Source organism: Grammomys surdaster, unplaced genomic scaffold (assembly GCF_004785775.1).
Source record: "Grammomys surdaster isolate TR1022 unplaced genomic scaffold, NIH_TR_1.0 341, whole genome shotgun sequence".
Taxonomy (NCBI): domain Eukaryota; kingdom Metazoa; phylum Chordata; class Mammalia; order Rodentia; family Muridae; genus Grammomys; species Grammomys surdaster.
The window spans coordinates 2653481-2679955 of NW_021604760.1; the positions used below are offsets into that span (position 1 = coordinate 2653481).

General features: G+C 39.5%; 1 protein-coding gene across 1 annotated transcript in view; it reads left to right on the top strand.

The window, feature by feature from the left end:
- The window catches only part of Dock7 (dedicator of cytokinesis 7), a 198439-nt gene that overhangs the window by 134418 nt on the left and 37546 nt on the right, over positions 1 to 26475 (top strand). The window contains exons 25-33 of the mRNA XM_028778777.1: positions 1609 to 1749; positions 1850 to 1963; positions 3756 to 3926; positions 6348 to 6487; positions 13568 to 13737; positions 15359 to 15513; positions 22097 to 22279; positions 22380 to 22515; positions 25995 to 26091. Of these exons, the coding sequence (XP_028634610.1) occupies positions 1609 to 1749; positions 1850 to 1963; positions 3756 to 3926; positions 6348 to 6487; positions 13568 to 13737; positions 15359 to 15513; positions 22097 to 22279; positions 22380 to 22515; positions 25995 to 26091 (1307 nt within the window). The remainder of the gene's footprint in view (positions 1 to 1608; positions 1750 to 1849; positions 1964 to 3755; positions 3927 to 6347; positions 6488 to 13567; positions 13738 to 15358; positions 15514 to 22096; positions 22280 to 22379; positions 22516 to 25994; positions 26092 to 26475) is intronic.

Here is a 26475-nt window from a genome sequence, read left to right on the forward strand (position 1 = left end):
CTGTTATTATACTTGGACAGTACACAGCAAAATGCAATTATAGTCAATTTGAGAAACACTTTTTGCTTACTTCAATAAATGATACACAAACTGATTAATTTTTTTCATTTCATATAAAACATGGCTATACTTATATACGTGCAGACCTCTTAGTGAACCAAAGCAGTAAGTGCTTATCGAGTGACTGTGCAGGCCTGTCCCTCAGGCTGTGAGAGGCTAAGTAACATTTAGTACACACATCCTGTAGGTAGCAGTGCTGTAACTCATGGCCTGACGTTCTGGCTCGAGGGATCTTCCTCTAGTTTTTCCCCTTAGGACTAGAAAGCTCAGATCATGGGATCATTTTATTTAAACAAAAAATAATATTTAATAAATAAGGAGCAAAACAAAAGCCAAAACTGAGAAATGAGGACAGGGAACAAGAGGAAGGGGTGGGGGAGGGGAGAGGGACAGAAGGGGGCGGAGAGAAGTTAAAGGGGCTTTTAGAATACAGCGTACAGTTCAGCAGCATTGACTGTTGCCTATATTTGAAATATAAGACATTTTTTTCCCTACAGACTTACAAATCTACCGAGAAGGTTAACCTGGGGGTGTATGTGTCCAAAAACTCATTTTCTCTTAGAATATCAATATCAAATTTGTAACTCACATACTTTTATTGTAAGATAGGAATTGCAATTTTGGCTTTAACAAAAGTCTTCCATATGTGTTCAGATTTCTTAAATATGAGTCCAGGGCCTTTTTGAAAGAAGCCTACTTGCTGGGAGTCTAAGTGCACATCTGCAGTGGCAGCCAGGCACACTCTTGAGTTTGAATCCAGTTGGGACAGCATAGAGGATTCCTGGCTAGTCAGAGCTACGTAATGAGACCCTGTTTAAAAAGTGGGGTGAGGCCGGGGACAGGGTAAGGCCGGGGACTGGGGTACTGGCAGGTGGCGGAGTCTTGCCGACCGTGCTACGACCTGTGATCATTTGTCACTTCAACCAAAGACTGTGCTTCTGCTATCAACACATTAGCTCTCTTTAAATGTAAATGCTTACATTCTTTATTACCATTACGAGTGTTATAATGAAAATGAACCTAAAACCATTCTGTAAGCTGAAGTCGCTTAAAATGATCAACTGATATTTTATGTAATAGCTGTTGATGACTACAGTGACAGCAGGCTTTCTAACCATCGGAGGATTCTATGTTAGGGACAGTGGGGTGAAAAATTAAGTGAATCTTAAAATTTCTGAATTAAAATTGTCTTACACTGTGAAGTTATGACAGAATACTTTATGAGAGTAAAGGGAAAATTTTATTATGTTCAACATTTTGTTGGCATATAGAAAATATTCAAGGAACATTTTCAAAACATTGGGAAATCAAAAAATATTTCAGTTGACGCTAAATCACATGTTATATTTTAAAAATAGCCAGAGTATTTAGAGCCATTATTATATACTTAAAATTAAGCCAGATAGTAGAACATACATGTGATCCTAAGACCTGAGAGGCTGAGACAGGAGGAGTGAGGACTTGTGGTTAATCTGTGTTACATTGCAAGATTCCGTCATAAAATAAAGCAAAACAACACCACAGATGATGGTATGTATTTTTTTACAGGTAAAGAGCATGGTACACCACTTGTACTTTAATGATAAGCTTGACGCTCCGAGGAAAAGCCGTTTTCCAGAACGTTTTATGGATGATATTGCTGCCCTGGTTAGCACAATTGCTGGTGATGTCGTGTCGCGCTTTCAGAAGGTAATGATGACTTTCCCTGGATGTCTCTTACAGGCCGAGAGTAAACTGCTGTTCTTTTGTTCATCACCATCATCATTATTGCTTATACTCTGTCTCCTAGGATACAGAAATGGTTGAGAGACTCAATACAAGCCTTGCCTTCTTTCTCAATGATCTGCTGTCAGTTATGGACAGAGGGTTTGTCTTTAGCCTTATAAAGTCCTGCTACAAACAGGTAATATATACTTAGTCATTGAGTAACTGAAATATTGTGGTAGCTAGTTTCAGGCCTGGAGCCTCAAGAGCACATACACTAAAATGAAAAAGTAGCAGAGTTAGTTACGTGTTGTCAACACTGTGGTGAAAGTACATGGCATGTGCTTTGTTAGGACTATACCAAGTCAATCCCAGAATAGCGACTGTACCCCACTCAGTTTTTCTTCCTTTCACTTAAAGCTACTCAGATAGTGATGGAATTCAGCCTTTGAATGTTGTGCAAGAACAGCATCTGTGTTAAGGGCACAGTTAACTCAACTTTTCCTATCCTTGGTATTATTTGAGATAGGGTTTCCCGTAACTTAGGCCAGCTCTAAATTCACTGTTGTAGCTGAAGGTGATCTTGAACTCCTCGTCCACTTCCTGCGTCTTGTGCTTATGAGTATGAGTCACTAGGCCAGCTTTGGAGTGGCCCTTAAAGTAAACTGTTTGTTTTTCATTACTACTGTTTTTAATTAATTAATTATTTTATTTACATTCCATATGTTGTTCCCCCTTCCAGTCCCACCTCCCAGAGTCCTTCACCCCATCCCCCTGGGGATGGGAGCACCCTCTCAGAGTTATTACTGTTATTTAAACATTAGACTTTGGACTCAGATATTTACTGAAGTTCAAAATGTTGTACATTACCTTGCCGATAGTAAACTACAAACACCATAGACCTTTTCCACAAGCAACAAGTTATGGTTTTTAATGTTATCAACTGACTATTAATGTCTTGCCTTTTGGAGAATACTGACTCTTGTTTTTGGATTGGCCCCTTTAAACGCTGTAATCACTGCAGAGTTATCAAAGCATTGGAAAGTAAAATCTCTGTGTTTCATCTCAGAATTGTTGAGGTGTTTGAATGCAGTTGAAGAGTAACACTCATGAAGCCCTTCCTAGCTGGCCCATGGATTAGTTTTGAAGAGCTGTTAATCAATAATTCTAAGGGGCTGGATAGCTAGCTCAGTGGTTAAAAGCACTGGCCACTCTTCCTGAGAACCTGGGTTTAATTCTCAGCACCCACATGGCAGCTCACAACAGTCTGTAACTCCAGTGCCAGGGAATCTTATGGTCTCTTCTGACTTCTGTAGGTGCTAGGCATGTACATGTGCACAAATGTACATGCAGGCAAAACACTCATCCACATAGAATAAAATAAAATTTTTAAAAAGAATTCTATTTGGCAATATAATTGTTAAAATTTTGAAGGCTTGTTCAGTTGGATATTTTTTCTCTTACAGTAATAAATATTATGCATGAGTACTAACTCACAGATGTTTTCAAAACACTGTTCTTTTCCCAAAAAATTGATATTTTACTACTATCAAATCTTATTCTGGCTTATTGACCTCCTATACTTGTCAACCCTTGAGGTTGATTCAGGGATAACTATATCTATTAAGTCATTTGACAATATGTCTCCTTGAGTAGCCTGTGATCTAGTTGGGAAAAATAGACAACTATAAATGCATTAAACAGAAGTGAGAAAAAGAAATCTTTTGATGTATGCTTTTCTCTCATAAGGTACATTTTCAGAAGTAAAACTATTAATGCAGCATTGGCAATAAAAGAATTTGACTTTAGGTTAGTCAAGTGGGTTTATACTGTAGACTTGTGGGTTCACGTCTGTAGTGTTTGCTGGAATTTGGGGAAAGGAGATACTGTCATATAAGCTACAGGACCCCAAATACTGTTACTGTGGTCTATTACTGTGGGAGAAAAAAATATATCAGTTGGTGTTCTCTTCTTTACACACTGCTTCCAAGGTGTCAGCGAAGCTCTATTCACTGCCAAATCCAAGTGTCCTGGTATCCCTGAGGTTGGACTTTTTGCGAATCATCTGCAGCCATGAGCACTATGTTACATTAAACTTACCCTGCAGCTTGCTCACCCCACCTGCATCTCCATCACCTTCGGTCTCTTCTGCAACATCTCAGGTATGCAAAGTGTGAGGACATACATATGTTAATACAAAAGGATTCTGCATATGTTCATACTTATACAAATGGATGGAAAACTGTTCATTTATTATTTGATTATTAATTGGAAATAGGCTCATTTCTGAGTGCTTTATAAATATTAGCTCATCTAGTTACCAGAACAACTCAGGAGTTTTATTGTTATCCATATTGGATACCTCCAAATCAAAAACATAGAAAGTAAGAAGTGGTCGGGGAGGCTGTGAAGCAAGGCTTTGTTCAGGGCCAGGTTTAAGCTTGGCCCTGAGCTTCTGTCACTCATGGATGTGCATGTGAGTGAGCTCACCTACGTGAACTCATTTTTTTGATGTTTTCACAAATCAAGTTTTCTTGAAGCAGATATAGAGACCATGTTTGGTGTAAATACCTGGGAAAGGAAGCAGGGAAGAGTCAGGCTGCAATGCTAGCCTGCCAGGCTTAGCCGATCACTCACATTCATTAATGGTTGCACCTGACTTATACAGCTAGCAGTTTCTTTGAAGATTCAAAAAGATAAGGATTTTACAGTTACAGCGTTATGGAAGCCAAAGTTTTCCTCCTCTCTAATAAAAGGCTCCTTTTATATTCATCTGAGTTACACAAGCTGTCTGTATAGTAGCTCCTAATGTCTGAAGCCAGACATTATCTTATGATCCTGTGCACTTCCTAATCCTATTTCTGTGACGTGGGATGCCCAGGTGCAGTTCTCTAGGCTAAAACAATCTTACATGTTTGTTTAAAAGAATTAAAACCTTACTCACATAAACTGGAACAATGGAAAGTGTAAGAGAGCCAGCCACAGCTTTTCATTTCCTCCCTTCAGTACGTCTCCTGGACCAGCCTACTGTCACACACCTTCTTCCTCCCAAAGGATGCATCAAGCCTTTGCATTCTTGCTCTGTCTTCTTTTAAAGATGTGGCTATACAGCCAGAAACGAATTAGTCATGGGTGACTTTCCTAAAACCTACTTACTGCATGGCATTTACCTATGAAATTTCGTAGAATTTCTTGAGTTATCTTGTTCACTTTCTTATTTAACTGTATTTTAGTGACTAACATAGATATATTAGTTAGGGTTTTATTGCTGTGAAGAGACATCATGACCATACAACTCTTAGAAAGGAAAACATTTAATTGGGTCTGGCTTACAGTTTCAGGTTATTCTATTATTGTCATAGCAGTGTGAGCATTGTAGCATGCAGGCAGACATATTGCTAGAGAAGGAACTAAGAGTTCTACATCTTGATTTGCAGGCAGCAGGAGACTGTGCTACAGTGGGCACAGCTTGAGCATAGGAGAACTCAAAGCACACCCCTCAGTGGCACACTTCCTCCAACAAAGTCACACCTAATAGTGTCACATTCCCTATGGGCCAAGCATTCAAACACATGAGTCTCTTGGGGCATACCTCCTATTAAAACCACCACAATAGACGTCACCTTTGTGAGCCTTTCCTAAAATCTCCTTACTACATGGCATTTACCTGTGAAATTCTTACAGAATTTCTTGAATTATCTTGTTCACTTTCTTGTTTAACTGTGTAATTTTCATATTTTAGTAGCTAACATAGACATACTTTTGGGGGGAGGGGCAGAAAATATTCTTTAAACTTAGTTTTCTCTACAGACATAGGAAATTTAATGCTGGCGATGTACACACACACACGCACACGCACACGCACACGCACACACACACACAGAGGTAGCCCTGAATGTGGAATGTATCTTGGGAGATATAAGTTTTTTCAGGACTACAACTTCTGAAGAAGATTTGGTGAGAGACCATAAGATGGTCCACAATTCCAAATATAGTACATTCTCTGAAAAGTAGCTTAGGTGATATCTGAAATTTCTCTAGAAACTAAGTGCCATGTTTATGAACATTTCTCTTATACCTTAGGATGAAGGCATTTATAACATTTCTCCCCTTCAGAGAGTTACTCAAATAGTAGATGGTTAAAAGGATAAAAGGTGAAAACCAATGGAAAATATCAGTATGAGAAAATAAAAAATTAAACCTTTTGTTAATAAGTTTCAGTAATAAAATTGATAAACTATTTGGAAGATTGAAGCCATAGGATCCTGAGTTGAGCAAGCTGCTTTCCTAAGCACTTTCTGTCTGAAGTCAGAATTGATCATGTGCACTTCTGAGTCCTCTTCCTAAGGTCAGTAATCCCCAAGTAGAATTCTTGGGCTAGGCCAGTCCTCTGTGTTTAGTACAGAACTGAAGAAATCATCATAGTGTCCCATTCCTAAAGTAAGAGCAGTTACTTCTCGGTGAACTCTCTGGAGTAACTTTTGTCTGACATAATAACGTCGAATCTCAGCTCTTGCAATGCCACAGCTGTAGATGTTTGCTGCACAGCTATCAACAGTTGAGTTCTCTCTTACCGTCAACAGAGCTCTGGATTTTCCACCAATGTGCAGGACCAGAAGATCGCAAACATGTTTGAATTGTCCTTACCCTTCCGCCAGCAGCATTACCTGGCAGGCCTCGTGTTGACAGAGCTCGCACTCATTCTAGACCCCGATGCCGAAGGGTGAGTATGCCTGTTTCACACAGGAGGAAGTCACTTGGGTTTTGGATCAGTGGGACTGATTGTGCTAAGATTTTAATTAATACTATTCCTGCTTCTTTATTCTCCAAGATTCATATGCTTGTTATTTCTGTACCGATTACTTTCAGGAATGGTGTTTATATTTTATTTAATCTTCTCTGAATTTGAGATTTATTGACACAGATGGTATATATGCTTTATGCCATAGCATTTTTCTAGTAATACAAGAAACAGTTGTGTGTATTAACATATGAATATTTATTAAAATACGGTGGGCACAGGGCTGGAGAGCTGACTCAGCAGTTAAGAACACTGACTGTTCTTCCAGAGGTTCTGAGTTCAATTCCCAGCAACTACATGGTGGCTCACAACCATCTGTAATGGGATCTGATGACCTCCTCTGGTGTGCCCGAAGACAGCTACATATACATAAAATAAAACTTAAAAAAAAAACACACACACACAGTAGGGACTTTTCAGTTATGGAAAATAGGCTAACTTTTCTTTAATTCCTTGTGAGAAAAATTTATAATTTTCCATCCTTCTATGTAGCATTTTTATCTTAAAACTTACCTTATCTTTTTTTAAATGTCTGCTGTTAGAGGGTTTTTGGAAATTGTTATAAGAAAAGATATCATCTGATGATTTTCATTTATGAAATACCTTGATATCTTTTGAGATAGCAGCCCTTATGGGTGGTACCCATCTTAACAGTTAAAAGTCTGACAGCTTGACATGACACTGACCCAAATTCTCAGCTATTTGGAAGGCTGAGGTCATAGGATTGTGAGTTTGTGGACATCCTGGGCAGCAGAACAAAACAGGGTGGAGAAGAGGCTTAGTATTTTTTTTTTTTATATAATTTTTAAAGATTTATTTATTTTTTATTTGAGTACACTGTAGCTATCTTCAGACACACCAGAAGAGGGCGTTGGATCCCTTTACAGATGGGTATGAGCCACCATGTGGTTGCTGGGAATTGAACTCAGGACCTTTGGAAGAGCAGTCAGTGCTCTTAACCAATGAGCCATTTCTCCAGCCCTGAGGCTTAGTATTTAAAGTGTATATCCTGCCTCTCTGGAGGACCTCAGTTCAGTACCCAGCACTGATGTCAGAGCCGTCACTGCTGCCAGTGGGTAGCTCCAGTTCTGAAACCTCTGCTAGTCTCTCAGGAAACCTGTATTTCTGTACTCGTTCCCACATATACACACTCTCTCTCTCTCTCTCTCTCTCTCTCTCTCTCTCTCTCTCTCTCTCTCTCTCTCCCCCCCTCCCTCCCTCCCTCCCCCCTCTCTCTCATGCACACACTTAAACTAATTAAAATAAAAGGTAAATATTGTACAAATATAATTGTATAATCATGATTCATTTGGGTAAAAAAATTTTTTTTGAAACTGATCACTGTAAGTTTATCCTGAAGTTAAGTGTCATACAAGAGGTCCAGGAAACAAAAACATACAACCTTAAAGAGGTTTTTAATGGATGTTTAATCTGCTTAAGAGATTAAAGAAAAAGTATATTCATAAAATCCTTAGTAATATGTCACGGATATAGTTGATACTGAAAAAAATTTAAAAGCTCAGACTGTCTACAAACGAAAGATTTGTATTTTTAAAATAATGAGAACCTACATGTGGACTATATCTTAAAGAAGTAGTTTTCACCAGAACCATGGGGTTCTCAAGAGGTGTTCTATAGGCTCCATGTAGAGCAGAGGTTTATGTAGACTGTGTACAGAGAGAAAAAAGTTTAAATGGCTGAGACTCTATGCCTGCCAATTCTGTTTGCAAGTACTTTTATGTCTTACCATTTGACAAAAAAGTATAATGTTATTTGAAGATAATTAAAGGTGTACAGTTTTGAGAAGAGAAGATACTCTATAACTTTTCCAAACACTCTTACTTTCCTTAATAACTAATATACCTCAGACATTTGAGTTATTGTAAGTACCTACATTTATTTACCGGGCCAAGGTTATATGATATGTCCTTAAGGAATTAAATCAGGCCAGGTTGGAGAGACTACAGCATAACTGGGGCTTTGACAATTTTATTGAAAGCAGCTGGTCTTTATAAAGAATATAATGGCAGTTTCCAGGATCAATATAGTTGTAGATGCCAGGATACAATGATGTTTGCAAGTTCTACAAAGTACACAGGATTAAATGTCAAAAACTATTGTCAAGCATCCCTACTTCCTTGACTTCCAAGGTGATATACAGAGAAACACAAAGAGGCCTATATGCTTTACTGATTGAGGGAATGAATACATTATTTTCTCAGGAACTGGAAGGTACATCGTGCCCCAGAAGCCATGGACTCTAACCTGAAAAACCTATGATGCATGCCTCTGAAGGCAGCTTGGTCAAGCCAACTCCGTGGTTCTTTGCAAGTTTATTTCTAGTGTTTTTACTTGATCAGGATAGCTTTAGTTGTAAGAAACTGAATTCTTTTTTCTTCAAACTGGCTTTATTCATATCAGAAAGAGAGTTCTTTGTATAATTCAGTCTTTAACTCACTGATTTCATCATGTTTACCCTGCAGGAATAGTCACCTTTACTTTGACTACAGGATGGTTTCCACGGAGTCAGGATCTTTTTTTCATGGCTCACAGGAGAGAGGGTGAATGTATCCCCTTTTCCATGCAAGTGTAAATCTTTTCCTTAGGCTGATTAGGGTCAGGTAGCTATTCTGATGATTCCAGTTCCCAAAGTTGTGCAGGTTGCTGGATGGATTAAGTTTGTTCATACATTCAGGCCTTGACACTTGCGTTTTTCTCTATCCAAAGCAGTGCTTGAGTGGATGAGGGTCTTCACATAGCCATTCCTGCTTATAGTTTCTCAGGTCTTCTCTCAAAACAGGATATTCCTGTTGAGGCTCTCATAGCCTGCTAACTTACAGTCCTATTGTCCTTGCTGCAGTCATTCGTAGCTATGAAGCCTTGTTTTCTTATCTGCAAAGTGCTTCACTCAGGTTTATGATAACCTCGTTAGAGTAGAAGCTAGAGAGAAGACATCTGTGTGTCCTGCTCAGTTTTGCATTCCTAGAGCTTTAGATTTATCTAAGGTTCTCCTAGTAACTGGAGTCTCACTCTTCTAAGTGTCTAAGTATCTAAGGTTGAATGTAACAAGTTCATTTCTACCTTTGAGCCTCAGCAATTGAATTTTCTGTCTAAAACCATGCTTGAATGACCTTCAGATGGTCATATACCTGTGTTACAGTCTTACAGGTCTAGACAAAGATACTGCGCAGGATTCATTGCCAGATCCATTAGGGGAGTGCTTGTCCTTTGACTTCATCTGCTTGCTAAGTTATGAGAATCATTCCTGGATTAGCAGTAAGATGGTCTATAAATAGCCGAAGATGTAGTTGTTACAAACTTCCCTTACAGCTGGAAAGTTGACCGTGAAGCAGTTTAATAGAGGCAAGGTCCTCTTGTCTTCTAAAGAGCTGTTGTTCTGGCTTTCCATTGCTGAGATAAGATGTCATGACCAAAAACAGCTTGAAAAGAAAGGGGTTTCTTTGGCCACATGTCCAGATCACAATCCATCATGAAAGAAGTCAAGGCAGGAGCTCAGATCAGGAATCGAGAGGCAGGAGCTGATGCAGAGGTCGTGAAGGAGTGCTGCCTACAGCCTTATTCCATAGCTTGCTCAGTTTGCTTTCTGATGGCACCCAGAGCCACCAGCCCAGGGGTGGCACCTGCTTCCGTGAGCTGAGCCTTCCCACATCAATCATCGGTTAAAAAAGAAAAATGCCCCACAGACATGCCTGCAAGCCATTCTGATGGTGGTATTTTCTCAGTTGAGATTCACTCTACTCAGATGACTCTAGTTTGTGTCATGTTAACAAAAAACTAGCCAACATAACTGTACTGTGATTAAATGTTAATTTTGTAGGATATAGCTTTTTGGAAGATGAGAAGATTTATTCTTTTACTGTCTATAATATGGCAAAAACCATTGTATGTGTGTACTTTTCTCTGGCTAAAATAAACTCCTTAAGAACATGCACAGCAGCTTAATTCAGACAGCAAGAGCAGGGTAGGAGCTGGGACAGTAGCTCAGCGGGAGCATCTGTGTGTGGCATGCACGGTACTCTGGACTCAGTCATCAGCATTTAGTGTTGTATAATTATATATAATACTTTCTTGTGGTTGAGTAATAAAATGCATGAAATGGCTTCATGAAAACCGTTTAGACAGGTTGGAGTCAGGGCGTGACAGCTGCTGAGAGGGTTGGTTGGAGTGTCTGTGCAGCCATGAGAATCGCTGTGAGAATGGAAACAGCAGAGGCCCAGGAGCTGGACCTGGAACATCCCTATATTCAAGCTGATGAAATGCAGCAGGACACACATTGAGGGTGGCAGTGGGAGAGTGGGGGTGGCATGAAAGTAGGAGAGGAGCTTGTTGGGACAAAGGTATATATGTGAAGCGTATGTTGAAGTTGTAAAAGAACCAGCATTTGTATTGACCTCTCGGGGAGTTATGCGAACAGTGGGAGTGACTGGAAGAGAAGCAAGCAGGGAGTCAGGACTGAGGACTGAAAGGAGGCTATGAATGTGCTTTCAACAGTTTTTGAACGTCTACTTTATAAACAAACCTATAATTAAAATTAAGATCTGCTTTCAAAATAGGAAAGGCTTATTTGAAACAAGAATTAGGTCAGGATGGTCTTTGAAAGTGTTGAAGGGAGATTGGCTTCTCTGACAACATGGGGAGAGCATTTTCTGAGACAAAAAAAAAAAAAAGAGATTGTTTTCTGGGTGTCTTAGGGATGTATTACTATGCAGAAACACCATGACCAGAGGAAGTTGGGAAGGAAAGAGTTTTATTTGGCTTACATTTCCAGGTCACTATCCATCATTAGAGGAAGTCAGGAAAGAAACTCAAGCAAGGCTGGAACCTGGAAGCAGAAGCTGATGCAGAGGCCAGAGGGTGCTGCTTACTGGCTTGCTTACCGGAGCTTGCTCAGCCTGCTTTCTTATAGACCCCAGACCACCAGCCCAAGGATGGCACCACCCACAGTGGGCTTGGGCTTGGGCCCTCCTCCACTGATCACTAATTGAGAAAATGCCTTACAGCTGAATTTCATGGAGGCATTTTCTCACCTGAGGCTCCTTTCTCTCTGATGACTCTACCTTGTGTCAAGTTGACACACAACATCAGCCAATACAGTGGGTATAAGAACATACATATTTGGGGTTGGGAGAGATGGTTCAGTTAAAAGCATTTCCTGCTCTTGTAGAGGACCTGAGTGTAGCATTACGGCGCGCAGCTGGGACAGACAGCACGAGATCGACTGGTTCCACGGGGGTTTATTTAGGGCGAAGGGCGGAGGAGAGAAACGGGAAGAATGGCGGAGAGAAGAGGGGAGGGCGGGGAAGCTCCGTGTTTTTATACGGATGATGACGTAGCTCTTTTTCCCAGGTACAGATGGGGTAGCCAGGTGAATTGTGGGAGTGTTATCTTGGTTGCCTCGGCAACGATGTAGCAGTCACCTGGCGCCTGAATGAGACGTCACTGAGTTCGGACTTACACTAACACTGAGTTTTGTTCCTAGCACACATGCTGTATGGCTCACAACCACTGTAACTCCAGCTCCAAGGGATCTTAAGGCCCCTGCTGGCCTTCATGCCCACCCTCCATAATTTACACATACACATAAATTTAAAAAAACAAAAAACCTCTTTGAGAAGAGATGAGCATATTTAAAAGATCTGGCCAGAGTAGACCCAGAGTGGCAGTTCTTTGCTAAGACAAGCTCTTGCTGGCGAGCTTTCCTGTGAGGACAGGCGTAGAAGCTGCTCCGTGCTACAGCTTTAGGGCTGGTTGGAGTTGGAGTGTGTACACCTTAATCAGAATGGTTTGTATAGTCAAAATGCCTTGGTCTGTGGAGAGAACAAGTATGTTTAGAGTCCTTGCCTACACCGGGCAGTGGTGGCGCCCAGCACTTGGGAGGCAGAGGCAGGCGGATTTCTGAGTTCAAGGTCAGCCTGGTCTACAGAGTGAGTTCCAGGACAGCCAGGGCTACACAGAGAAACCCTGTCTCAAGAAAACCAAAAATAAATAAATAAATAAATAAATAAATAAATAAATAAATAGGCAGGCCTCGCCTAGGGTAGAGAAATCAGAAGGACTTAAATGAGGTGCACCAGCAAAGACATTCTGTTAAAAGTAGACATCAAAAGGGACCCAGGCTATTGATGATATAATCTGTCAGATAGAGGATTTTTCTAAGTAATAGAGGCAGGAGAGATGGCTCTCTCATTCAGTAAGAGGGTTGCTATTTCGGGCATGAGGAGCTGAATTTGGATTTCCAGCACCCACAGAAAAAGCTGGCACAGCAGCATGGCCTGCAATCCCAGCACTGAGTAGGTGAAGGCAGGAGAATTCCTACAGCTCACTGGCCAGCTAACCTTGACGAATTGGTTAACTTTGAGGTCAGTGAGAGACCTTGCCTCAAAAAATAAAATGGAAAACAAGGAAACCATCTGATGTCCATCTCCGATCTCCACACATATGCATCTTATACCCACACCACGTTCATGCTTCACACCACACACACTCAAGACTCACACTCATACACACTCATGACTCACACACTACTCATGGCTCACACTCATGCACACTCATTCCTCACATCCACACACACTCATGTGTTCCTTATCAGTCAAAGCACTACTACAGAGTTAACCAAAGAGTTTGCTTTACTCTTAAGTATTGAATTTATGCATTTTACATACTTTAAAGTGAACTTTATAGGAATAAATACACAAATATAGCTGGCAACTGGGGTGACCTTTAATCCCAGCACTTGGGAGTTAGAGGCAGATGGATCTCTATGAGTTTGAGGCCAGCCCTGTCTAAAGAGTGAGTTCTGGGACAGCCAGGGTTACACAAAGAAATACTGTATGGAGCCCCCCCCCCCAAAAAAAAATTACATCTGGCAAAAGTTAAGGAATTAAACAAAGTTGATTGAGTGCCTGCCCTTACTATTTGTTTTGACATTACTAATCTCTGTGACTCATTTCTTCTCCTCCTTCGTCTCTCCTTTTTAAATAGACTGTTTGGATTACATAAGAAAGTCATCAATATGGTACACAACTTACTGTCCAGCCACGACTCTGACCCACGGTACTCTGACCCTCAGATAAAGGCTCGGGTGGCTATGCTGTACCTTCCTCTGATTGGTATTATCATGGAAACTGTACCTCAACTGTATGAGTTTACAGGTACTTAATGTAATTAACATAGTTTTCAAAGCTTGTTATCTCAAAGTTGAAGATGTTTTTTAAGGTTAACAAATATTAAGGAAATATACCCTGGGGCTGGAGAGAGACTCAGTGGTTAAATGCACTGGCTGCTCTTCAGAGGACTCCATTTGATTCTCAGTTCTCAGTGGTGACTCACAAGCAGCGACTCCAGTTCCAGGGGATCCTCCAGTACACTCTTGTGGCTTCTGTGGGTACCAGGCATAGGCAAGGTACACATGCATGCAGGCAAAACACCCAGATATACGAAAATATAAAGTAATTGTTGTTATTTTTAAAATGCACCTCTATAAAAATAAATTGTAAATAACTATGCTTAACAATGCTGTCAAAAACTTTTAAGTATTTGAGGAGATTCACTGTGAGAGTCCCTTAAGATTTTAGGATGAATTTTAAATTATGAATGTATAGCAGTTATACCTTTTAGAAAACACAGATATGTTTATATGCATAAATACTATGCATATTAAGAGAGAATAGTTCTTGACATCTGTCTACTCTCATCACCGGCTTTATTCATATAGAGATGTGTGACTGATGTTCACCTGTACATCAAGAATTATGTTTATTCCAAGTTAGCATGTTGAGACAACTCTGTTCCTTAAAACTAGAACCTACAAAGTTTTATTCATCTTATTTTGACTATTTAGAAAGTACTTAAAGGCACACTTTGGATTGTAACAGTATTTAGACTAGCCTGATAAAGTACTTCCAGTTTAATGAAGTCAAAACATTTCCTGGATACCTTATATTAGGAAATAACTGTCTTTAAGAGACTAGTGAAGTTATACTCCCTGGGTTTGGATCACATGAAGGCAGAAATGTTCATGCAGTTAGATCTTTCTTTGTAACTACTCAGTTCAGGTTTCCAATAGAAAGTACTACACTAGAACTGAGTTAATGTTTAAATGCTTAAAAAGAAATGAATCTTGATAAAAATTGATAGTGTATTAAAAAATGTAGATTTAACTGAAAAAAAAGTTTTAAGATTTGCTGCCATTTGGAAAAAAAACAAGGTACATAGAAATTATATGATGAATGATAAAATACAGATAATAATCTTTTAAAAACCTATTTCTACCATAGTGTATATAAATCTATTATGAAAAAAATACAATTTATTTTAAAAATAGATACAGTATGTATACATGGTAGCACTCACAGTTAAAAGACATAAATATAAATGCAGCATTAAAACAACAGCATCAATTAGTTCTGACATACTATACCATAGATACATTACTACAGTAACTATATGGCTGACTCCTGTGGCTATTACAGTGAGCTAATGTGTCAAGAGTATCTACCTAAAGTGCTGTGACACCAGTCACCTCTGCCTAAGACATTCTCACAGTATATGTAAGGCTGCCAGTCAACTAGAGGATTAGTAGTCGAGTTGGGGAGAGTAGAAATTGCATGTGGGTTGTTGGTTCTGGGAGCCGTAACCTGTGTGTTGTCCAGGAGTCAGTTGCATGTGTGCGTTGATGAGTCTCTCTTTTAAAGAATCGTGGAGAATAGGAAAGGAGGGAATGCTTAATAACTGTTAGCTGACCCAAAGTTTTCTTCCTTTTTTCCCTTTCAGAAACACACAATCAACGAGGGAGGCCAATTTGTATAGCCCCTGATGATTATGACAGTGAGAGTGGGAGCATGATAAGCCAGACAGTTGCCATGGCAATTGCAGGAACATCCGTCCCTCAGCTAACAAGACCTGGCAGTTTTCTCCTCACGTCAACGGTAAAATGAACCTCTTATAAAAAAAATTGGGGGTTTTATTTTCTTTTTCTAGACTATGAGATATACAAAGAGGTCCATTGCTGAGGCTGTTGTGTTCACCAGTGCAGGAGATTCTGTGCTCTATGAAAACATCGACTTCCCCAGAATATTAAGTGCCGTGTACAGAGCTGTCTGGAAACTGTGATCCTTGAGGCATACAGGATGCCGACCTGTGTTTTGTCATTCAGAACTTTATAAAGTACCTTATTTTATGTAGTTCTTTTCCTTCATTTTTACAAACCCCTCTGTCAGCTCTAAGAAATACTGTCAAATTAACAAGTAATCTTTAAATTTCATGCCTTTTAAGTTTAGCAGAGTACTCTGTGAAGATCTCCCTGAACAGGGCGGGCTATGGAAGCAGGAAGAGACAAACCATCATGGAGCCAGTTTCCATCTAAAAAGCTTTAAGTTACTTCTTCCAGAAAATGCAGTACTGTATTAGGGCACTGCTGTGTTTGGCGGCTTTTTAATAGCTTTATATGTTTCAAGTGGACTTGCTTAACTGTACAGTTTAATAGTGTTCATTAATTATAAAACTGTGGAGCTTTCTCCACACAATCACTGCTAACATTTTCATCTTCCCAAAAAGACCCTGTGTCTTCCATCCCCTTATGTCTAGCAAGCCCAGCACAATGGCCAACCTACTTTCTAATTTGTGTAGACTTAAGGGTCCTGCCGTTTCATGTAAATGAAGCTGTGTGCTGTGTCACCTGTGCTCTCCTTCTTGTCATTCACCAGGCATGATTTTAAAATCTCTCCATTCTTTCAGCGGCATGTCTCCATGGTTCTTTTCTCTTTTGAAGTCCCAAGTAATATGGCATTCTGATGAGAGACCCAAATTTTGTTTATGTGTGTTTAGTTGGTTAGCATTTAGATTCTCCTGTTTCTCGGCTGTTATGAATAATAAATGCCGTAATGAATACTTGTATGCAAGTCTTTCTGTATCTCTCTTGGGTAGAAACCTTGGCGTGGATTTGCTGGACATCTTGGTAATCCAGTCAACATTTTGAGAAGCTAAGCCCTTCTTAAATGGCATGAGCATCCCAGTAAGTGCTCATTGCCACATTCTCTTTCATTGGAGAAAGGGCTGTTCAAATCCTTTGTCTTGTTTCCGAATTAAAAGAGTTTGTCATATATTCCAGGTGCAGATCTCTTAGAGATACATGATTTGCCAGTCCTTCCTTTTTTCTATGAATTATCTTTTCTGTTCATGATGATAGTGTTTAAAATGCAACATTTTGGTTTTTTAATTGCTTGTATAAAATTCTTAAAATTGGTGCTGTTCTTAATCTGTTATCATAACTATCTACCCAGCTGCCTTTCAAAGGCTGAGCAGTGTACTTACTGTAAAGTCTATGGCGTTTTCAAGATGACAGGCCTACCTGTCCTTTCCCAAGCATGAATTCTTACTCCTAAAGTTCAGGAACAGTATAGGCTAAAATTATTTGTAGACAAATCATTATAGAACTAGAAAGCCCAAAACAGTTTTTGTGGGGCACTAAAAAAGCTAAATTTTTTTCAGAGGTGTGAATTGGATTGTTTCAGCCAGGTGTATCAAAATCCTGAGTTCCAATTAATTGATTTTTTTCTTGTGTAGCATGCTTTTGGTGAAAAATCCATGTAGAAACACGTGTAAAGCACACTACAGAATCTAACCCTAAGCCAGGTCTCGTGGCCCAAGTCTGCAGTCCCAGCAGTCGGGACATAGGGTCAAGTGTTTGGCAGTTTAGTTTGTTCCTTTTTGTTTGTTTTCAACAGTTAGTCGTGCTGGGGAGGATCTCCAGTGCAGTGCAGTACTCAGCGTCTGTAGGAAAGGCTTCAACGTTTACTGATGATGTTCTATGTGAAAGAGTCTGGTTCCCAGCACCCACAGCAGGTGGCTCGCAACCACCTGTAACTCAGTTTGAGGGCATGCACACACTCGAGTGACCACGGTGGGGAGGGGGGCAAAATCTTTAATTAAAAATTACATTTTTAATTAAATGATTTTTAAAACTTTCTTTGGTCATTAAAATGATCAGATTGTTTAGCTTTCTAATCTTTTTTTGCTGTTGTTTTTTGTTTGTTTGTTCTGGAACTTGGTATGTAGACCAGGCTATCCTTGAACTCAGAGAACTCCATGCCCCTGCCTCCTGAGTACAGAGATTAAAGGTGTGAGCCACCACTTAATAGCTGGTTTCAATTAATTATTAAAACAACCATGAAACTTGTGCTGTTAAGTAACTCTGCCTGTAATCTTCTCTGTATGTTCTTTCCACGTTTGAGATCAAAGCTAAGCTAGCAGTGGCCTGGGCCAGTTTCCTCTTCCCTCTGTTCTTCTCGTGTGCTCGTTTTTGAGATTAGATTTCTTCCTTCCTGGAGTTTTGAAAATGTCTCTCCCTTCTGTACCTGCGTTGAGGAAGTAGGGGGTGTTAGGGATTTTTTTTTTCACATTAGACATATTTCTTCTTATGGCTATAAGACTGTTCAACTTTACTGTTTCTTATACTCATTTTTATAAATTATAATCTAGTAAAATATATTCAAATTTCATGGCAAATAAAACTGTTGTAAATGTTTAGTATGCTCTTCCTCGTGTCTGTTCCATGTGTAGACACTGTAAATGATTTGTTTCCATGGCTAGCATTTTGTATTTTTGTTTCATATTGTTTCATCAGCAGTTTTGAATGTTTGGACATGTTCATTCATTCATGACTGTAATCTCAGCACTAAGAAGGCTGAGGCAGGAGGATTGCAAGTTTGAGGTCAGCTACATAGTGAGACCTTGTCCCAAAAATGTCAAAAAGGAAAAGGCCATTTTAGGTGTATGGTTGGTTGGCAGGACTCGGGTTACTGTTGCTCATTCCTTCTGCTGCCTGCCCTGGCCGTCGCTGTCTAGTGTGCGCACTGATGCTCCTTTCTTTCTTCTCTGTTTGTTTATTGGACAATCTTTTTCTACCTTCAGATAGATGTTTAACTCAGTAAGTCTCGTCATTTCTTCCTTGATGTGTGTGTCAGGCCTGTCAGGTTGTTTTTGTTGCTTTAGTTAACTGTTCCTTTTCATTATTCAGCTCAAAATGTCTAGAAGATTCACCGTGGTCTTTAGAGAGATTTCTGGCTGTTTAAGAATTAGAGGTTTTACATCTCTAGCTGTAAAGATTTCTAGTTACTCCTTTCTTCCTGCTCACAGCCTGGTCTCACGGTCAGGGAGCATGCGTCTGGATTTTAGTGAAGATGTTACATTTCCCACGTCTACATCTAGGCCCAGTGTATGATCCAGTTCATAGATACCTGGTGTTCAGATCTGATGACTCTTCTCTTAGTTACACTGCCCTGTGTCTGTGGCTGCTTCTGTTTAAATATTCTGTCCTTCACTGGGATTTGTCTGTTTACTCTGCTTTCCTCTGGCAGTTGAGGTTAGACCTTTCTCCTTGTTACTCCACCAAATTTTTGTTTCTTTGGTGAACTGATAATGAAGTATTCAGCAGTTTGAAATTAAAATTATTAATGTATTTTTGGTGGCTGTGCCTTTGGTTAGCATGAACTATAATGCTCTTCTCCATATTTTTCCTAATGGTTTTAAATGTTACCTTTCCCATTTACATTCTTTCTTGATCTGAAATTATTTTTTTATGGAATGATACAAGATAGAAATCCACTCTCTTCCCCTGAAGAGGAATCAGTTTATTAACTGAACCATGCTGAGTGCTGTTATGGATCATATTTCAGAATATATAGGACATTTTTTGTGCTTTCTGTTCTATAGTTTGTCCCTCTACATACACCAAAATCACATTGTCCTAATCACCTGACTTTCTAAAAATGTACTGCTCTCTGGAAGAATAAATCTGACTCCCTTGCTTCCTGTATCCCACATGGTCCTCACTGATGATTAAGTGCATCAGAGGCAGTGTATGTGTAAGAGGTTGTTCTCCGGAGCCACATTGACTGAACATGGAGCGCTGACCCACTGTTGACTACAGAAGACTTGTGGACGGCTCTGCTTTCTTACTGTAAAAGGGATGCGTAATAATACTTCTCTCTTTGAGTACTGGCAAGAGATAAATGAGTTAATACCCATTCAATGTTTAGCACATTGCCTGGGACAGACTATGTATTCGTGTTAGCTGCTACCACCATCTTCAACCAGAACACAGAAGGAAGATTATGGAGACAAGTAAGATCCTGACCTTGGCAGCTAAGTGTATTCAGCTTTCCTGAGTCTTTCCTTACTTATCTCGGGTTGTTTTTTTGTTTGTTTTTTTGGTTGGTTGGTTGGTTTTTTTGTTTTTGTTTTAGGAAACAGTCAAATAACTGTAACCTGTCTTTGCTACTTTGTGGATTCTTCCTTTTCCCACTCTTTAGCCTCCCCTTTCTCTCCACCCCCCCTCACGCCCCCGATTCACCCCCTATCACTGGATGAGGAGAAAGAAGAATAGAGGAGGGAGAGAGAGGTATAGATCCCTGAATCTGATTTCTTTCCTTTTGTTTCTTTTTTCACCAAGGCTATTAAATGTTTGGTTTCAGACCTGAGACAAAGGACTGAGGTACATATTTTGCATACCAAAGCAGACCTGGCTTCCAGGTTCTCCAGAATTCCTTAGTCCCTACCTGGCATACCCTGCCCCTAACCCTGAGCTTTCCAGCAGAGGGCTGAGCTGACCTTCCCCCAGGGGTTCCTCCCTGTATAGTCCAGACATTTCTGGTCTCTCTCTACTCACTTCTCTCTCTGTACATACACCCCCTTCTCTCTTTCTCTCTCCTCCACCCCACCCCCATTTTTCCATGGCAGTTTCCCTAGCCTTGGTCCCTGGGGCCAGTGAACTCCCCCTAGTGCAGTTTCCCAATAAACCTGCCTTTAATATAATCTAATCTGGCTTAAATTGACTTATTTTAACAGCGTAGAAATAACCTATCATTAACAAACTAAAACCAATCCCCCTGAATAACCAACAACCATCAGCCTCTGGAGCCCTCACATTTATATAATAACCTCTGAAAAGTTCCCAGAATTCCAAAGGCCACACAGTTGCAGAAACTTTCTGCAGCTGGCAAAACCATGCTTCTGCTACCACAAATTATGGGGCATATTATGGCCAGCTGCTGAGGACAGTCCGAAGGAGCCCCACATCCCCACACCTGAGAGTAAAACAAGAACATACACTTAAATATTTCTGTGTTTTGAAAGAAACCAAAACTCCAGAATTGTCACTACAAGTAATTGCTCAGGTAAGGAGTGCAGGCTTTGGGATTTCATCAGCCAGGACTAAAATCTTACCTTTTAAGAAAACTAATAGTCAGCATCATCTCAAGATTGATATGAACACTCAGGAGACTTATTAGCATAGTGTTTTACACATCTCAGATTTTACTTTAATCAATATCATTATTATTCTCTATTCTTACTTGTGAAATTTAGATGAGACCCTTACTTTATAATACTTTTGGAGGACTAAAATAGTGTGTGTGAAGGGCTTAGTACATTGGCTAAAATAGATAGTAAGATCCCAAGTTAGTGATACTGTAAATAAGTTCATGTCCTTTGTTTTTCTTTTACAGTACATTGCTATGTCCTGATATAAATCACAAATTGAAAATACCTTTCAATTTATATGCCATAAATAAAAATAGCATTTTCTGCTATATGTATATTAGTTATTTTTCTGTTGCTGTGATAAAAAACATGTGACTAAAGACAATTTAAAGAAGAGTTTCTTTTAACTTAAAGCTCTAGAAGGATAGCATTCTGAGACAGCAGACAAAGGCACAGCCACAGAAACAGGAAGCTGAAAGAGAGCTCACATCTCAACCATGAGCATGCAGTTGAGAAAGCAAACTGCAAATGGTGAAGGCTTTTACTCTCAGAGCCTGCCCCCACTGATACAGTTCCTCCAGAAGACAACTCTACCAAACGTCCTCAAACGAGACTATGGAGGACATTTCCATTCAAACTGCCAGAGCACAACTTAGCATGTCCTTTCTTATGTCATTAGTTATTTCAAAGAAGCAGTGCTCCCCTAAAAACTGTATCAACATTAGTTTTTTTGTTTGTTCTTTTGCTTTGTTTTTTATTCAATACTACCACTTACTCTGAGTCAGTTGCTTTGCTCATCTTTTTCATCATCTCTGATGTTCTATGATTTGTTCTTTGGGTTTTAATAGTAGAAACTTTGCTTTCTCTTTTTGCTTTCTCCTGACATATACTGTTCTCTGTTGGCGGTTCTGCCACATTGAAACAAATGTCTACTGCTGTCCATAAACTTCCAACATTAGGGCTCTGTGTGGCTGGCTTTCCCATGTGTTATCGAAATCAAATTCTTGATTTAAGAAGCAATGAGTAGTGCATTTTAAAATTTTACTTTAAAGTATTTGTTCATTTGATTTTAGGCAGAGTCTTAGAATATAACCAGGGTTTCCTGAAGCTTGATAGGTAGCTCAGACTAGCCTCAAACTTGGAGGCTGTCTACCTGAGTTTCCCAAATACTGGAGTTGCCGGCATGTACAAACAAAAAAAAACAAATGATCACTGGTCAGTGGATCTCATGCTACTCTTCTTTGTTTTCAGAGTGGCAGGCAGCACACCACCTTCTCAGCAGAATCAAGCCGCAGCCTTTTGATCTGTCTGCTTTGGGTTCTCAAGAATGCAGATGAAACAGTGCTGCAGAAATGGTTTACAGACCTCTCAGTCCTCCAGCTGAACCGGCTGTTAGATCTGCTTTACTTGTGTGTATCTTGCTTTGAGTACAAAGTAAGTAGCCATTACACCATTGAAACTTATAAGGAAGTAAAATAATGCAGAAAGGAAGAAGGAAGTGTCCTCAGTGCCTCTTCTGATGTTTCGATTTTAGGGGAAAAAGGTATTTGAAAGAATGAATAGTTTAACCTTCAAGAAATCAAAAGACATGAGGGCCAAGCTTGAGGAAGCCATTCTGGGGAGCATCGGTGCCAGGCAGGAAATGGTACGCCGGAGCCGGGGGCAACTCGGTAGGTACATCTTTTCTTCTTGGTTAGGGCTGCATCACTTCCAAGAGCTGTGTCCTGTGGTCATCACTGTTGCAAGTCCACCATGACTTTCCAGAAACTCTTTGAATGTAACTGAATCAACATGGTAATTGCTTCTCTGAAGATGCTAGATGAAATTCTGATTTCAGATGATAGGTGTGTGTCCGAGTTTGCTCTGCATAGTCACAGTTTTACCCTTGTGTAAGTATCAATAGCATTCCTTCCTGCTCCTTTTAAAAATAGACATTTTAGATTCAGAGCACAATTGAGCACAAAGGACAGAGATTTATGTGTACCCTCTGAACAGACATATGCATAGCTTCCTCCATTATCAGGATGCTTAAGAGCAGCACACTTCTTACAGTGGTTAGACCCCATAGCACATCATCACCACACACTAGTATGTATTAATTACTGTTCGGTATATGTAATTGCCTCTTTACTGTTAAATGTTCTAGTCTGCACAGTAAATTAGTATATTATATATCAAATGCAAAAATGTTGCCCACAGAGAAGGAGAAAAAATAATTTTTCCCAGATGAGGTCTCTGAATAACCTTAGGATGACTTCTGTTAACCTTGGCCATGATCGCTCAGCATCCTTCCCTTACCTCTTTGTAATTATTTTTAGAAGTGAGAAGGTAGAGAACTACCTATCTTATCACCTTTGTAATGATAATATATAAGTGAGCATTTGTAAAAGCTAAAATGACATGTAAACACAAATTTTGATAAAATTCTGTAATGTCAGAGGAATGGCTTAGTCATCTGTATAAAGAATAGATACTAAACACAAAACATGTATGTGTTGGGTGAGAAAAGGGTAAAATGTGAATCTGTGATGGATTTTGTTTTTTACTTATATAGTTACTTATTTTGAGATGAGGTCTTGTCTGGTAGCTTAACCCTGGGTGGCCTGGAACTGAATGTGTAAGAACAGGCTGACCTTAGCTGTTGGTGATCTGTCTGCCTCACTCCTCAAATATTGGGACTACAGGTGTATATGCCACCACATCCAGCCTATGAACTGTAATTGTTAAATAGAATTTCTGATACATTAGTATAGATTATTTAAGTAGTTTATATATTCTGTATGTGTTTAGAATTTAATGAGTAAGACACACTCTGCCTAGGAAGGAAAAATGGAGCTCAAGCCAACAATCCCAGCATAGAGGTAGCAAGAATTCCCATGCCTAGCGGAAGAGCTGTTGCCAGTGTTAAGGATGTGTGTTGACCATGCCCCATGGCAGGTTCTACATCTGAGAGCGTTTGAGTGACACAAATCAAACTCCATGGGTTATAAAGGAGAGAAAGCATTGAAGTGGAGTAAGTAGGAAACTGGGAAAGGGGTGATCAGAATACATTTCAGAAGAGGGCTGGATTGTGACTCAGCGGTTAATACTTCTTCAGAGGCACCCATGTTAGGTTGTTTACCACCACTGTAATTTCAGTTCCCAGGGATCCATGGTCTCAGACCTCCATGAGTACCTGTCCTTTCGTACACACACATATTTAAAACAACAACAACAACAACAATAATAATAATAAATAAATCTAGGGAAAATATTTCAAATTTAAAAGTTCAGAAAAGAAAACAATAGGAAAGCATAGAGATTTGTCTCATTACATAAAATGATCTCTGTTTCTTAATACTTTTAAAATTCCTATGTGAACTCTGAACTTCTCCCTTCATTGTTCTTCCATCCTCTCAAACAATTTTAAGTCTCACTGTTTTTCAGGAGTGGACTTTTCATTTCCTAGTTGGAAACTTGAAATCTGATTCTATCACATGCTGTGGATTTCTCCACCAGCCCTGGTGGGTGCTTTGTCCAGTCAGGATAAATTTCTGGTGCCTGTTAAAAGGCTCCCCATGCCATCCAGTCTGCCTTCAAACCTAAAGTCCTCGAGGAGGAAGCACCCCTCCCTCCTTTCTTATAGAACCAGGAAGTAGACCAATGGAAGTAATTGTAGATTGCTCCTGTAGAGGACAAAAGTTTAGTTCTCAGCACTGAGTCAAGTCTCAGTCTCTCTCTCTCTCTCTCTCTCTCTCCCTCTCCCTCTCCCTCTCCCTCTCCCTCTCCCACCCCGCTCTCTTGTATACACAAAGAATATCTTTTTGAAAAAGAACTTATTCTATTACAGGTGTTTTTCTTTGTGTGTGTGTGATGTATGTTCATCTGCATGCTTGTATATGTGCATGTGCATATATGGTGCATTGGATGCATGTGAGGAGACCTAAGGTTGATGTAAGAATCTTCTTCAGTTTTTCCTCCTTATTCTTTGAGGCAAGGCCTTGTAGTTAACCCAAAGTGCTATGATATGACCATCTTGCTAGCCAGCTTGTTCCAAAGGTCCCTGTCTCTGCCTCCCATGGTTAAAATTACAAGCAGGTTACAGTAACATCTGCCTAGTATGTGTATGGGTTCTGGGAATCTGAATTCCTATTCTCTTGTTTACATGGCAAATACTTATTCATGGAGCCATCTTCCTAGTCCCTATTATGCTTTTCTATGAACATGAATCTATTGTATATACAGCATATTCCAGATACTTTATTATTAAATGCTGAAGAAAAAGGGCATCACATCTGTCAGGTAACATGGTCTTATTTGAATAAATGCTATAGAGCCTATGAGTGCTCACACCTGTAATTTTAGCACTTGACAGATTTGAGACAGGAGGATTATGTTAAATTCATGGTCAGCTTTGGCTACATAGTATATTCCAGGCCAGCCTGGGCTACAGAGTGAGGACAAAAGTTTAGTTCTCAGCACTATGTCAAGTCTCAGTCTCTCTCTCTCTCTCTCTCCCTCCCCCAGCCCCCCTCTCTTGTATACACAAAGAATATCTTTTTGAAAAAGAACTTATTCTGTTTCAGGTGTTTTTCTTTTTGTGTGTGTGATGTATGTTTTTGTGTGTGTGATGTCTCATTAAAAATTAATAATTAATGTTATGAACAACAAGCAAAGCACATACTTAGGCAAAGATTTCTTGGAGGGTAGAGGAAGGTTCCCAAAGAAGTGGTGGGTGATCGTTTAACCAGGAAAAGTTGATGAGCAAACCAGTCAGGTAAAGCTCTGAGTGGCCATTGTGTACATCGTAAATCAGGAGCGTGTAGTGAGACTACTCAGACTACTAATCCCTTCAGGGAGAGCAAGAAGGTAGGATGACTAAACCCATCCCAGTACACTCTTGGGAATGAGCTGTTCCATTTGGCCTTATGTAACACAACCCATGTTAGATCCTTTTTTTGCTTATTTAAAACGTTTTTTTTCCCCCAAGATTTACCCTATATTTTTTCCCTAGTTATTATGAAAAAAAAAAATCATTACTGCCCAGTTCTTCCACTTAAACTGAAAGAAATGGCTATTTATAAAATCAAGAATACCCACTATTTCTTGTGTGTTGTCAAATGTGTATATATGGTCCAACTGAAATGCCATTTTGAAATTGGTGTGACAGAGAGGAGCCCATCTGGAAGTGCCTTTGGGAGCCAAGAAAACCTGCGGTGGAGAAAGGATATGACTCACTGGCGGCAGAACACAGAGAAACTCGATAAGTAATATGATTTCTAGTGTGTTAATGGGCTGCCTAGATTTTAAACACAAAGCAAATCATTCTAGGTTTTTATTTTTATTAGGCATTCATATCTTAAAAGGTATGTTGTTTATGTTTGATTTTTAAGTTTTAAATTAAAAACTGAGAGAATAACTTTATATGTTATAGTAAAATATATTGCATATTTAAAAACTGATTTAAAAATAAATAAAGCAAGCTCATTTACCCAACTAATCCTCCATAGAACATGTGCTTTGCAACTGATTTCAGCATCAAATTGTTTTGTTTGTATCGCCTCTCTTTATTGGGTTATAATTGGCAAGAAATGTATATACACTATACAATGTAAGTTTTAATATATATATATATATATATATATATATAT